Source organism: Chrysoperla carnea, chromosome 1, assembly GCF_905475395.1.
Source record: "Chrysoperla carnea chromosome 1, inChrCarn1.1, whole genome shotgun sequence".
NCBI lineage: Eukaryota > Metazoa > Arthropoda > Insecta > Neuroptera > Chrysopidae > Chrysoperla > Chrysoperla carnea.
This window is the reverse complement of record NC_058337.1, coordinates 79371922-79388185: the sequence shown is the minus strand read 5'-3', so window position 1 is coordinate 79388185 and position 16264 is coordinate 79371922. Positions and strand designations below refer to the sequence as shown.

Here is a 16264-nt window from a genome sequence, read left to right as displayed (position 1 = left end):
AATTTAGGAATTTAAATGTTTTGGACGGACGTGTGTGTTTTAAATTGAAATTAGCTTTATGCTGATACTAATTAATAGATTCATTTGAAAAGAACGTATATGACAAAACACATGTAAGGACAGTCGATTGTCGTTTTACCAATTTTTACAATCTACAAAACTCTACCTTTTAAACATCCATTGGCAATTAATAAAATGTATTTAATCGGGGATTTAATAAATATTTTATTGCTTTAGAAGTATGGCATTCAGATACATCTAAATTCGGTCAATTTTTTCTTTTAAACTTGGATTTATGAAAAAAATAATTCACTTGTTTTGACAACCGGGTGAATTCCAAAAATGATATCCTATATCAAACTCTGTATATCACTGTATAGTACGGAGCTAAACCTTTTAAAGACACGCCCGTTCATCAAAACGCATGGTAATTTCAAAAGGGCGTATACAAAAATTTACTGCATTTCATTACTTATACTCCAAGAATGTATTGTAATTAAGATATCCGCGGGGACGGTTCTAGGATGGATAGAATGATGCTTTTGGGAAAGACACATTCATAAAGAGCCGCTGAATACCTGACGAATTTACCTATTTTTTAAGTGGTTATTTCGCGAACGAATACGAATAAGTAATTATATATTGTACGTTCGCTATACATGAAAGGTCGTTATATAAATTTATACCAAAGGAAAATTTTCCAATGGAATTGGGCGGATCAATTCCAATGGATGAAATGAAAGGTATTTTGAAAATAAAATCAATGTTTTCCTCTCATTTATTTGGTAATTTATTTCTTTTTTTTTTTTTAGAAAAATGGCGAATTAAAATTGCAAGCTATAAAAATTGGTAACTCGAAGATTAACAATATTATTCAGATGAGAAGGAGCGATTAGGTAAATCAAAAACTGCTGAATCATTGTTTGGTATCGAAGAACCGGTTAGAAAATTGTATATCGATTAGAAATTTCGTTAATGGAAGCATCTAGAATTTGTTTTCTTTTTATTCGATCATAAAAATAATTGATGTTAAGTCGTGATAATTTTCTAGAAAATTTTACGCTATGCTGGACATTTAGTTCTATTTATTATTTAAATACCGGTTTCCCAAACTTTTTGGATGGACGGATTTGATGCAAGTGCAAGAAATATTTTTAATTAATCAATAAATTCTATTTCTAATATTTTTTAATCTCAACTGTTAAAATTAAACCCATCACCAATAAATTCTAGAAGAACAATCAAACCTCGTTTTTCTCGAGCATTGTATCAGATTGTTATTAAACTTATTGTCGTCCTTGTAGAACTTAAAAAGCAATTTGAAAATCTGATATGTATTTTTCGAGTCAGTTATTTCAAATCGTTTAACTTGGAGTCAGTGTAGTTATTTTTGGCTTACCCACTCTATTCACATGTTCAAGATCTACAGTATTTAGGATGTTCTCATAAATGTTAAATGAATAGAGAAATTCAATTTTTTTTTTTTTTTACACATTTTGACCATTAAAATAATTATTTATACATATTTTTTATGAATGAATTCCATATATGGCTCAAATTATCTCGCGGGTATAAATTGATCAATTTGTGGTAAACTTTGTATTTTAAATTGTTGTTATTATATTTAATCAAAAATTATTTTCTCATTGACCATATAAAAATATTTTTTTCACTCTTCAGTCACAAACCACATTATGTGGTAACATATAAAAAAACGGTACAAATTGTGTTATTTTATGCCACAAAATGGTATTAGCAATTCAAATTTTCCATGCTTTCAATTCAAAAATGTCATTTAACAGGTATTGTTAACGAAAGTTTCAAACATTTAAAATAGATGCTTAGGTCATATTTAAGTTTTGTTAATAGATTCATCATAACGCGATAAGCTTATATTTACATTAATTATACCAACATATTACATTAATTACAAGAGAAATTTATAAAAGTTAAAAAAAAATCGGGTACGGAACCCTAAACTCGCACTTGAAACATAGCTAAACACTCTACGTTAAATTACCTTTCAAACGGAACCAAAAAAAATTAAAAGAGATTTATTTGTTTTTGTTGAAAGTTTTAATATTATTGCCTCGAGATCGTAGAGAGCAGCAAATTCATGTGAGTTAAGAAGTGTCCGAGATTCTTGTTGGTTCCTGGATTATGACGACTCCTCCGAATGAATTTATAGTATTTACTAAACTTTCTTTGTTAGTACTGGGGACTAGCAAATCAATATTGAAATCACCGCAAAGTATAAAGTTTTTCTTTTCTTTATTGATTCGGTCTAACACGTTTATAGCCTCTTTGTAAACAGTACTGTATCTGCGCCTGCAGTTCTGTAAATACAAGCTTACAATTAATTAATTATCGAATTGGACCAACGACTGAACATTCGAAACATTTTTCTAGATTAAAACTAAAGTCATTTCTTTCTTGAATGCTCTCATTTTAAATAAGAAAATATTACTCGTGAAGATTATCCTTTCTTTTTAAAAATCTTTCTACAAATTACAGTTACTTTAGTGCGAGTTAGCATATATTCTATATTTTATATCATATAAGAACAAGCGAGTTAAGGCCATTTTCTTCCTTAAAATAAGGGGTTTGAAACTTGGAAGTGGCTAGTTAATTAATTAATTTAACTGTGTATAGAGATAAGAACAAAGTAACTGGCTATGCTTGTGTGAATTTCCGGAAGTTTTCCTTAAAAGAATGTACGAACTCACAGTGTATAATAGTAAAGATTTTCTTTGAAAGACAGAAGTAAAAGCTTTACATTCAAATCCTAAGAGCTATCGGCTTTCTTTCATTCATTCACGGCTTGAAATTTCGTTTGTTTCAAACTTTTTCTCGAAGAGCTTTTCTTCATAAATATATTATAAATTATAAATATATTGTTTGCTTCTGCCGGAACAATATCGGAGTGAACAATAAGTATTTTTAGAGTGATTCTAATTTGATGTGGCAGACGACGTCAGAATCATGCACAGTCCAAAAATTCGAAACTTACAAATAAAATTACAAACGAAAACCATCACCAATTTTCAAAATGATTTTGCACAAGTATAAAAACCTGTAAAAAAAGATTGATTGTTTAAGGAATCCTAAAAATGTACAAAATAAATATATTCTAATATTTTTAAAGTAAACCGTCAATTTACTGTATTGTTTATAACTGCTTAAGTTTATAAAATATACTGCTTAAGTTTATAAATAACAAACGGTTGTCGTAAAACACGCACTAAATATGGATTCAATCACCTTAATAACTTTAAAAAGTACCTATATTATTAAAATTAAAAAAAATTAATTCAATTAAAATAAAAACATTTAATAAATACAAAAATATTAATAAATAGAATCAAATAATGAAAATGCTTGTAAAAAAAATTAAAATTATTCAAATAAACACAAAAAAAAAAATATTATTAATTTTTTTTAAACATGAAAAAAATATGTAAATAACAAAAACAGTATTTAGGCCTGAAATAAAATATGCGTTAAAAATTTATAATCACGGTCAATGGAATTATTCAACTCAACAAGAGAATATCGCGTCGTAAGAGTAGATTAACCCACACCTTTCTTACTCATACGAAGTAAACATACATTCATCTTTGTCATGTTAGCAATGAACTTGATAGTTGAATTGCATTTTTTTTAAAAAGAAATGCAAACTGGTCCAGCAACCATTTACACTGTAAGCCAGACGGACTAATGCCTGTTTATAAACCCTACTCCACAAAATTGAATTTTTTTCAGACTCATCAAACGACACAAACACACTTCCTGTTCATATATATAGTGTACTTTATTTCCGCGGAATTCATTCGCCTTAATTTTTAGCATTGTGCGGAATTTTCTAAAGCAACAATTATTTAAGTATAAACAACAATGTACTGAAATTTGTTGACAAAAATTGTGTTGTTTGTTTTTTAATTTTTATTAGTTTGTGAAAATTTTTTGTTTTTGAACTTTTTTGTTGTGATTTTTTTTTTTGGAAATTCAAGACAAAATGAAGGTGTTTTTAGTATGTTGTTTAATTTCATTTGTGACATTCACTTTTGCTGGACCGGCAGTTGATTCAAAAACATCTGATGGCCATGAAAATTTAGTGAGTAATTTTTTTTCGATTTAATAATTTTTTAAACAGTGCTTTAACCGCTTAACATAATGTGATTTTGCGGATTAGCAAACAATATTTCTTCTAATCAGAGAGTATACAAGAAAATTGATTTTATTTGTTAATTTTTTTCCATTAAAAAATATAGTAGCTAATTTTCTTATAGTAATGAATTTTCTGCATTTTTTTAAAGAATTTATTAATATTTCATAATCGTAATAAATGAATTAGCAAATCAATACTATTTCCGATTTTTAAAAACTCTTTCATGATTTTTTTGGTTGAACAAACTTTAAAATTTAATGAAGGACTCTTAATTTAAAAAAATAGATTCGTAAAAAATTTGAACCTCATTAAGTAATTAAATATCACGGATGTTTATGCTTACCTACAAGTAATAGTTTAAAACATGATAATAATAAATTTAGTTAAGTCGCTTTTAAATAAATTTTTTTGGATTTAAAAAAAATTATTTTGTGGTAAATAGGTTCAACAACCCAATGAATATAATCAATTCGAAGAAGGCTTATTATCAAAATTAAACTCAAAATGTGCAGAACGGGATGTAAGCTCATGTGTAATGTTAAAATTGGTTACATACATGAATCGTTTAATGAAAAAAGCCTCCATTGAAGTAAATAGTGACCTAGAGATTACTCAGACAACAACAACTGTAGATCTTGCACAAACCGCTAGAAGTTTACCAGCTGATATCAATACCATGAGCGAAGAAGCACAATTAACACAATTGATTACAAATAAAATATGGAACTTTGTACGGTCAAGACAATTAAGATATCGCGTAAGTTTATAATTTTTCTTAAAATTGTGAAGTTGTTTTGTTTATAATGGATTTTCTTGTGAGTTTAGATTGTCGATGATGCTGATCTTGTTGTATCAGCAAATCCTGACAAGAAAGATGGAACATTAAACATTGGCTTATCAATCAAAGCTGCACAAGCTTTAGAAGGTAGAGGTAAAAAAAATAATATGGGACCATTATTGGCTGCTGGTATGATGAAAGTTGGTTTAATTGGTGCTCTTGCATTCAAAGCTTTAGTATTACTTGTTGGAAAGGCTTTGATCGTCAGCAAGGTAAATTAATTTTTTAATGAAATAATCCATCAATTTTTTTCAGATTTTAATTCTTTTTGAGATAAATTATAGCTGCTTTTAACTTAATTTTAAAGACTTAATGAGAATAAATAAATTTTTACACTCGAAATACAATAAAGACAGTCGACGATCATTTAAGCATATTCTAAAATGTATAATGGGATATTTGATGCTTATAACCTTTAAGGTTTTGATTTAACTCTATCGAAATTTATCAAATCACTTTAAAAATGAACAAGCTAGGCGATTTCAAAAGCTATCATAAAAAATTTTCTATTTAAATAATTCATAAATTGATAAAATAATATCATTTTAATGATTTTCGTCATGTTTAAAGATTTTTGATTTAAAACACAGAAAATATTTGAAATACTATTTTAATTTAGTTAAATTTCCTAAACCAAACTACTTAAATAGGCCTGGTTTGCTTGTGAGATGGGTTGAGAGTATGGATGTCACAATTTAAAACATTTATACTTCTTTTATATAGATAACTTTTTGCGTATGTGGAAATTAAAATTAAAATTTTGATTTAGATAATAAGAAAAAGTTCTTCATTAACCTGCAAAGGTAGTTTTTACAAACAAAAAGCAGAGAAATACTTTTAGACAATTTATTATTTCAAAATTTTTATTGAATTTTTTATTCTTTAATTATGGTATATCTTTTCATTCATAGTTAAAAAAAAAAAATAAATAAATAAATAAACTTAAAAAAACTTTTACATAATAGAGAACAGAGGGAGAGACCTTTTTTTATGTCTAATAATAATTTGTTTGTATAAAAACTGTATAGAATATTAATTACGTTGTATTGCGTATCTTTCTGATGCTATTAGAAAACATAGAAGGTGCTTAATGAAACTGTTTTGGGTTCCGTACCCGAAGGGTAGCCATTGGAACCCTATTGCTTGGATTCCGTTGTCCGCCTGAATTTTTATACATGGTTTTTCACTCTATTTGTCCATTGTTGACGTTTGAGAGTTATCCATTCTGAATTCAGAATACTTGCCGGGAAACGATAAAATTTCACTCTTTTATTTTGGTTTTTGTTTTTATATATGGCATATTGAAACAGCCACGGAAAAAGCAAGATACTTTTAAAGAAGACCCTGAGAAAAATTATTTCAAAAATATTAAAAAACAAGTGAAAAGAAACAATTGACTGAGTTAATTGCTGAAATACCATGCATTGTCAGTGTTGATTTCTTTATCACACAACACATACATACATGTCACACAAACATAACTGATATTCATACTATAAAATTTCCGCCTAATTGGCGCCCTCACGGGTAAACAGTGATGTTTACAAAAAAAATCTCTAACGGTTTACAAGATGGGTCCTACAGACCCAAGACCCAATTGGCCTATGATGCTCATTTACGAACTCGACCTCACTTTTTACGTCCTGAATACGCTCTAAAAATTTTCATTTAATTTTTTCATTCAATTTCAGGTCGATATCTTTTTTCGCTTTTGAGTTATCGTGTCCACAAACGGTCGGACGGACGAACAACCGGAAATGGACTAATTAGGTGATTCTATGAACACCTATAGCAAAATTTCGTGCATGGCATCAATATTTTTAAGCGTTACAAACTTGGGACTAAACTTAGTATACCTTGCATATTACATATATGCATGGTATAATAATTAATTTAACAAATTAGTTATTGTCTTGTATACCACTTATCAGCACTTTGTTTTACATTTTTCTTGGCAGGTGGCATCAAAGTCATTTTTCTTAATCTCTATAGTACTTAGTTTTATATCTTGTATAATGGTACGGAACCCTTCGTGTGCTAGTCCGACTCGCAACCGTTTTTTTAAGGACATACAATTACAAAGTTTTGTTGGAATAAACAATTCTGATTCATTCATTGAATAAATAAATGAATGATTACTTGTTCCGTAAATATGGAAATGAATTAAAATACTAATGATAAAAAAAATTACATGTATTGAAAAAAGTGAATATTTTAATTTTTTAAATGCCTGTAATTTAAACAACAGATCAAGCTTGTTGTAAGTTTGGAAAATAAGATTGAAATTGCTCTGCTATGGGTAAAGTACGGAAGCCTGAATGGTTCATGATCAATTTATGAAAAAGTGGCGCTACACTAGCTTTTTTTTAAATGTGAATGTGATAATTATTTGCCCGGATTTTAAAATACATAATATGATAATGTTTATAATTTGTATTATGTAGTTAGTTAAAAAAATTTATAAGTATTATTTAAAAAATATATTGTTTTAATTAGCATTTTTGCTAAGAAGATTAAAATAAGATTCGCTAGATGGCAGAACTAAGGAGACACAAATATTTTGGTTTCCTATATTTTGATTTCCTGCCATCTAGCGGATCTTTTTTTAATCTTCTGAGGAAAAAAGCTAATTAAAGTATTATATTTTTTAAATAATACCACATTTGTTTCCATAACCACAAGTCACAATTGCACTTTTTGAAAGTTGGTTTTATACTTGTGGGTAGTACACATTTAAAAAAAAGCTAGTGTAGCACCACTTTTTACCACCGTAATAAAGAGCTGATACTAAAACTTTTCTAATAAAATTTAATAAACCTGCAATTTTTTTGAATTAGTAACCCGTAAAAATGAGAAAACATTGCTTATGAAAGCAGCTTAAAAGTTCATTATTTGACCACTTGATTCAGTATGTAATAGACGAACTGGACTAATTGCCTGTTCTCTTTTTTTTCGAATATGGAATAAGTTCTATATCGTTTACGTTTGTATGCGTAACAACGAAAATTTAATTGCCATTTGAGTACGGCTAATTCACTTGTCCTAAATAGTTGTTAATCCGTAATAAAACATATAAACTAAAATATTAAGTTTTAGTGTTGTCAAGAAGGACCCAATTTTAAGGATTCCACGAAGATTGGTTATTCCTAAAATGACTTCTTAATCAAATCTTGTTTGTTGAAAAATAATTAATTTAGCTTACGGAAACACTTTGAGCTGATTCTGCTCATTTTTCTTAACTAAATGTTTGGAGGAGATAAAGAATTACGAAAACCAGTGGTTGTTTGCATCAATCAGTATCGAATAAAATGGTCATAATATAGTATAATTATGTCTTTTTTTTATCTCTTCTAAGACTCATACCTACCATTGATGACGTTCTGTTTTTTAATTGACCAACATTTAGAGGAAGATATTTCTAAAAATCATGATGTTCCAACATCAATGGAACATTTAGTGGTTAAATGAATTGAACCTATGTATTATGCTCATTATTTAGGCTGGTTGCCAAAAAAACTCTTTGTCGATCCTTATAGATTCCCTAATTTGCATGACAAAAAAAACTCTATATCTTTGATGCCAATTTTGAACATTGGCAGTGGATAATCCATTTACTACCAGCGCTATTTGAAAAAATTTTACTGGGTTTTTTAAAGCTTAGCATCTACATCCTCAATAAAATCGGAGGTAGTAACATTCCAACACTACTTTGGAAAAGTACAACTTATTAACAAAGCATAGGGAGTTGGTATTGACTGTGATTTTTTTAAATTTATTCAATTAATGAATTTATAATTTTTTACAATATTTGCTAACCATTATTTACTTTTCACAACAAAATTAGAAACGGGTGTGTTCTAATGGATAAATTATTTTTTAATTTGTCCTATATGAATATGTTTATGTCAAGGGTAAGGGGTCATGGCTCCAATGTACGCTTCATACAAATCAATATATTTCTTCAACAAAATTAGAGTTGTTATAATTTAGAATAATACTCGAATAAAATTGAAAATAAATGTTCTCAAAAAAATAAAATTTTCTTAAATAAAAATTCAATAGTAATAAAGTGTAGTTAATAGTTATAGTATACTACAAAAATTAATTAATGATCGAAAATACAGAGTGAGTTTTTAAAAAGTTTTCAACCTTATATTTCGAAAACGGAATGAAAAATAATTAAAAGCAAGAACACGTATTGGTTTATTTTTAAGGAATACGAAAATACAGTATTCAGTATTTTTGTACAGGAACGCCTTGGAAAAATTTGTTTTTTTAAACTGAACAAAGAATTTTTTTCATGCAAAAAAGGAATTTATTTAAACATTTTTTCTCATAGTTCTCAACTTTTGGCATCTGATTTCAGATATTTTCAGGTTAAAAAGGCTCCACCAACACAATTTTTAAACATCAAACTCTCAAATAAGAATTTTTTACGGATTCTTATTTTTTATTGAAAAACAAATAACTTTTGGTTGAAAAATTTTGGTTAAATACTATTATTACAGTTTTTTACCTTAAAAAACCGTAAAAGTTTTTTTTTTTTGCAGCAAAGAACATGAATCGAAAAAAGTTGATCCCTAATGGCCATGAAGGCGTCCTGAGTAAAAAAAACTATTTGCTGTATTTTGATTTCCTCTAAAAAGAGATATGATACATTTTTTCAAGTTTTTTGATTTACAATTTCTTTTCGAAATAAAAGGCGGTAATATATTAAAAAATTAAATGCGTGCCAAATAAACAGGATTTTTGCAATGAATAGAATAAATACGGTTTTCGTTTTAGAAAATATAATTGGCGTTCATTTCAAGCCTAAACCAAAAATCATTCTTTTGAAAACTATTGTTTAGTTTCAAATGATAAAGAAACGCCACTTGCAGCCAAATTATATCGATTATATTCATTTCTCACTAAAGACGATTCCTAGAAAGGTTCGCTAGGGACACTCATCTGTCTCTCCCTAATATCTCGAAAAAGGATGTTAGTCATTTATTGGCCAATGTATTATTCCTGCCCGAAATATCGAATTGCGTAAAGCCGGAAAAAAGGCTGTCGTAAAGAACCATTTTTCAGATCCGTAAATATTTGAATTTCGATTTTTCAAATTTTTTAACTTTAGATATTTTACATTTCACATTAACTAAAATTTTATTTTCATACCATCCTGCCCCAACCAAAACTTATTTTACACCGATTATTTAGTGCTAAATACCAAATGGGTGTAGTAATCATTAATTTTATGCCTTTCTATATTGTCCATGAAGAATTTAATTAAATTTTGTAATTATTTTACTATAACTTGCTACAACAAGAAATATTACATTAAATATTAATCTACTAATACTTAGTTGAAGTTTACCAAAAGTTATTTGATCTTTCGGCAAGGTCACGTCAAAATAGAAATAATTTCTGTTGAATGCTTCAATTCATAGTTCAAATTTTACTCGAAACTAATAAAATCTTTTACTATAAACTAGTTTTCCAATTTCAATAGAGTCAACTATTTGCGTAAAGACGACAGCTTACATATTATTTCTGTTACGTGGGTTGCCGTTGTAAAGAAAGTGTGAACATATATACATACATACCAACATAAATTCTTTGAAATGTCTAACAGAAATAGGAATACATATTAATATTTCAATGAAATATAGAGAACGGTGGAAAAGATGAATTTGAGTAGGTATATAATGATTTTAGCACACTGAATATGAAAATTTGTAGGTGTCTCAGGATATATTAGTCATTATCACTTTATTATACCATGTATATGAAATATACCAAGGTATACGAAGCTTAGTCCCAAGTTTGTAACGCTTAAAAATATTGATACTATGAACAAAATTTTGATATGTGTTCATAAAGTCACCTAATTAGTCCATTTCCGGTTATCTATCTGTCTGTCTGTCTGTCGTCTGTCGTCTGTACGTCTGTCATCACGTTAACTCAAAAACGAAAAGAGATATCAAGCTGAAATTTTTATAACGTGCTGAGGACGTAAAAAGTGAGGTCGAATTCGTAAATGAGCAACATAGGTCAATTGAGTCTTGGGTCGATAGGACCCATCTTGTAAACCGTTAGAGATAGTACAAAAGTTTAAATATAAAAAAATGTTCCTTATCAAAAAATAAACAATTTTTGTTTGAAACATTTTTTCTCGTAAACACCACTGTTTACCCGTGAGAGCGCAAATTATGCGCAAATTGTATAGTATGTATTATATGAGAATATCAGTTATGTATGTGTAATGTGATAGAGTAATCAACACTGCCTATACTTGGTATTTCAACAATTAACTCAGTCAATTGTTTGTTTTCACTTGTTTTTATTCAATTCAGTCTCATTTATACATCTAATAAATAAAAATAGACAGCTTTTAGATCTGCCCTTTGAATCTACCATGGCATAGTTAGCTCTTAAAAAACATTAACAGAAACAACTTTGCTCCAAAAATTCATTGAAATATTTTACACATTTTTGTCAAAGTCGATAAAATTATATATGTGTAGTGTATATATATATAAATATTTGCTGAAACAAAGACTCTTACATAAATAAAAAAGAAATAAAATGTGTTTTTTTTTTTCAGATCGCTTTATTATTGGCAACAATCATTGGATTGAAAAAACTTTTCTCCCAAGAGAAGAAACATGTGACCTATGAAGTAGTATCACATCCACATCACACTCATTCCCACGTCGAATCAAGTGGACATGATAGCTATGGTGGTGGTTGGGGTAGAAGTTTATCAGAAAATGCACAAGATATGGCATATAAAGCACAAAAACCACAAACTGTTTCAGCGTAAATAACTAAAAAAATTTTGCTTTAAATTATTAAAATATTTATTTATCTCTTAATTAATAATTTATTTAAAATGTCGTCTTTTTTTATTTATTACGAAAAATATTTAAAATCAAAGCTTAAAATCTTTTTTTGTCCGTGTGTACAAAGAATTTGGACACTGATCTCAAATCATTTAACACAAAGTTTTTTCGTTTTCCAAACCAACAATACAGTAACAATTTAGTTTTTTAATATAATAGCAGTCAATAATTTTATGGGTTTTAGAATGTTTAAGCTTGTGTAGTTTGGGGAAATCTTGCCTTAATTAATTTTCGAATTACCCATATTGTATTAACCGAATTTATTAACCGAAATAAGACTGTGATATTTTTAAGGAGAGCTTTCTTCCAAAAAAATAATCACTGGTAAGTCAAAATGTTTTAAAATTTATAATTTAAATGTACAAATACACATATGAATGGCTCCTTAAATACAAGCCTCAATTAGTTTTTCCTTACTAACCGTAGTTAATTCTTTAAGGATATTGTAAATATAAGACGTATTTACTATTCTGATCTCTTCTCCAAAATTAAAAATTTTACCTTCGATTTTAACTGGCAATGCTAGTTTCTGAACTAATTTTACCTATTTTAACACTATGACGACATGACATACACAGAACTTTACGAACAAAACTCAGGGCTGTAATAATAAAATTATTTTATAAATAATATTATGTAATTTTCTTACTGAAAAACTTAAAAATCATTATATTTTCTCATGTACTAAGTATGTATAAGTTGTTTTTGTTAACTTTTTTGTATCTTATAAGTGCTGTAAGAATATCGCTTTAATAAATAAAAAACACCATTTATAGAAATGAATTTTGTAAATTTGTCATTTTTGCTTTATTTTTAAGTTTTATTTACTATAGTATTATTTTTTCGATATGCCAATTTCGAAGCTTGAATTTTCAATTGTCGTATAAACTTAATGCCTGATTCAGGTCCAGATAACATAACAGTCCAGAGAGTTAAAATCGGTCGAGTTAAAATTTTTATAATACTTATTTACGATACTAGTGAAATAATAGTATTATTAACGTAGGCCTGCGAAATTTGCACGACGAGTGCGTAGCACGAGCGAAGACAATCGCAGATGTACGTTAGTAATGCATTTTCACTCGTTTGTCGTACAAAACTTTATCTACGCCTCTAAAATGTGAAAATAAACTTAATTATTATTTAAAATTTGTCTTAAGTTTTTGAAAAAATAGAACATTAAGTTTCTATAAACTTGTTGTTAGTTTAGATTTTGACAGTAATTTGGAGTGTGGAAATGAATTTATAACTGCACTTGTATCGTAATGAATTAATTACCACACTCCAAATTACTGTCAAAATGTAAACTAACAAGTTAAGCAAATTAAACTAACATTACTGCACTATGGCGATAATGAACTATTTTTCCCACTCATACTGAGAACTGAAAAATAGTTCTTATCTCACGGGCGTAGATAAAACTATTTATACATGCCAATAAAATTTACTTTTTAATTGCCTACAAACCTTGAAAATTGAAAAAATTGTAAAAGTTTCATCTACACCCTAAGGTAAAAAATTACTAGTAAGAAATTCGTTATATGTTTATATTTTCAATTATAGAAAATTATACTTTGGTATTGTATATTAGAATATTGGTACAATTCTATTATTTGGACCTGAAGTTATTGTATCGAAATTTTTCCGAGTATTGCACCAGATTGCATTATTTTAAATTTTATAATTGGTGAGTTGACAGGGTTATATTAAAACGTCTTAGATCGGGTAAATAATTCTTCTTGGTAAGATTCGATTGATTGATTGTATAGCATAACATGGTCCAATTTAACTTATTAACAATATTTTTAGATTTAAGGTAGTTGCCCTGCTATAGGCAAAGTTCTTCGCAATCTCAATTTTTTCTTTCGCCAAGCACAACACAATTCTCGCCACCCATTTCTATTCTCGGCTAGATGTATCCAACTTTCGATTCCCTGTTCTCTGAAATATTTTTTTGCAAATCTTACCTTCATTGGCCTTCCTACAGTATTCACTATAATCAGCCCTTTTTTTTCAATTTTTGTAGCGACCTAGTTATTCTTATTTATCATTGATCTTATACAAATTCAATTATATCCATGGATACCATCTGCATATACTACTCTAAATGTTTTTGCATTTTTCCAAGAAAGTGGTGGCAGTAACTGGACTACTTTTAAAATTGGCAACATGAATATTTATACACTTGGATGATTCTATGAGTAAAGATCATGCAAATTTTTTGCAACCGGGCTGCGTTTAGCTCTGCTTTGATAACACTATGTAAATACATATGAATTTTTCAAATTACATGCTAAAGGGTTAGTATCACCTACCACAATTAGACTTTGTTCTTACACTGTAAATGTGGATGTTAACACGAGATAAAGAAAGTCGTATAAATTATTAAAGCCATAAAATGATTTATCTCTCATTCAGACGATCCATCTTTCGAAGTTTATCGCTATTCCAGTAAAAATAATAAATCATTTTGAAAACAATAATAATGAATTTATTGTGTTAAAATATAATTTTATTATAAAATCAAGTTCAAAAATTTACTACATAAATTTATCCAAATAAATAAATAACAAAAATAAATAAATAAATAAATAATTTTCAATACAAAATTTCAATAACTTATTTGTGACTAGGAATGTAATTTACTAATAATAATTACGGAAGAGAAAAAAATAATAGTAACGAATATTTCTAAGTATGAAACGTAGGTAGAAAGTGTCCCATTTTAATTTTCTCGAATTAATATTTCTTCAATAAAGCGTTTTTGAAAAAAATGACCCGAATAAAAGTTCTACTTGGATGAGGAAATCTTAAAGAGTTATTCTTCTTTAAAACTGTATTGCTTTTGCAAAAGTTGAATGTACGAAGTAAAACATAAAACAAACTAACAACTTCTACTTTAAATTTATTTTTAATAGCCACCTAGACTATGCAGGATATCGAATGAGAATACAAGTAACGATAATTTTTCTTTATCTCCTGTGATTTTGACAAATGTGTTGCATTCTAAACACAGCTATGAAAGTCAAGGTCAAATTTAAGGTTTTCGTAAAATGTCCTCCTCAATGTAGAGCTACTTTTATTAGACTCATTTTTCGTAAAAACAGTAGAAGAAACGCTCAGCGGAGATTGAATTATAATAACTACATTATAGAATCTTTGTTTTATGTCCGCAAATCTTTCCGATAATTGTATACTGGATGCGACTTAGGAACAAACGGTCGGCGGCGTATGTTATCTCTACGTTTTGCAGCGGCCGCTACAGCCGATGCACTCGCTGATGTATTTTGTGCGACAGCATCATATGCTGCCTGACCACTTGAAAATTGACCACTTAAATCGGAGCTGGCTGCCTCTTGTCCACTTAAGCCGTAGTTAGCATATGCGTCGTAAGCTGTTGTTCCATGACTGTAGGCTGCTGAAAATTATAATATATATATTTTAGACATTTCAAGTACTTAACGAGTATTTATCGCCATTTCTTCTCCTATTTATTATATATGTGAAAGTATGTTTGTTTGTTTGTTTGTAACGCTTTTACGCAAAAACTTTTGAATGAATTTGATTGAAACTGTAAATCACTCTATTGTAATGAAACTCGAATATAGCTCATACATCAGAGTAAGGCATAATCTTGTCTTGATAGCTTCGGTGTCTAGATACACAAAAATTTTTAAGATTTTCTTCTACTGTACTAGAGCCTTAGGCACTATCAAAAAAAAAAATTGGATTCCAACTTGCAGTTATTTTGATCGGCAAAGTGTATTGATACAACTATTTACCATATGAAAATAAACGTACGCAGCCACATTTTAAGGATCCAGAGGTGGACACAGACTTAATAAAATATCTAAATTATAACTAGTTATATGGTAAAGTGTACCAATCACATAAATTCAAATAAATACAATACATACATTACATACTATAAAATTAAAAAACAAAAAACCCGTCGAGTAAAAAATCGCAATTTAAAAAGGATGAAACAAGAAAATGTTATCATCTGACATATTAACCCATACCTATAACTTTCCACATAGCTTTTAACCTACTTATCAAAATTAGACAAATGAGGCATCGTTAGGAGCGTCTTGATCGTCCGCTGGTTATAAGCTATGTACGACACATTAAATTAAATGTGGCGCCATCTAGAGGTCATAAAGTCATGAACTCAAATTAATTTAATAATACCGTGTTGAGTATATATCGTTATACTTTATCGCGAAAGCAATTTGCAATACATAGGAATATTTCCTTTTTCCGCAAGTAAAAAATCGCAATTTAAAAAGGATGAAACAAGAAAATGTTATCATCTGACATATTAACCCATACCTATAACTTTCCACATAGCTTTTAACCTACTTATCAAAA

At 28.5% G+C, this 16264-nt stretch overlaps 1 protein-coding gene across 1 annotated transcript; it reads left to right on the top strand.

Moving 5' to 3' along the window:
* The first annotated feature begins 3980 nt into the window (after positions 1-3980).
* On the top strand, positions 3981-11814 carry LOC123291311. Its single transcript, XM_044871617.1, has 4 exons — positions 3981-4114; positions 4611-4925; positions 4994-5218; positions 11596-11814. The coding sequence occupies exons 1-4, from the start codon at positions 4016-4018 to the stop codon at positions 11812-11814; spliced, it is 858 nt and encodes a 285-aa protein (XP_044727552.1). The 5' UTR covers positions 3981-4015.
* Positions 11815-16264: the final 4450 nt, after the last annotated feature.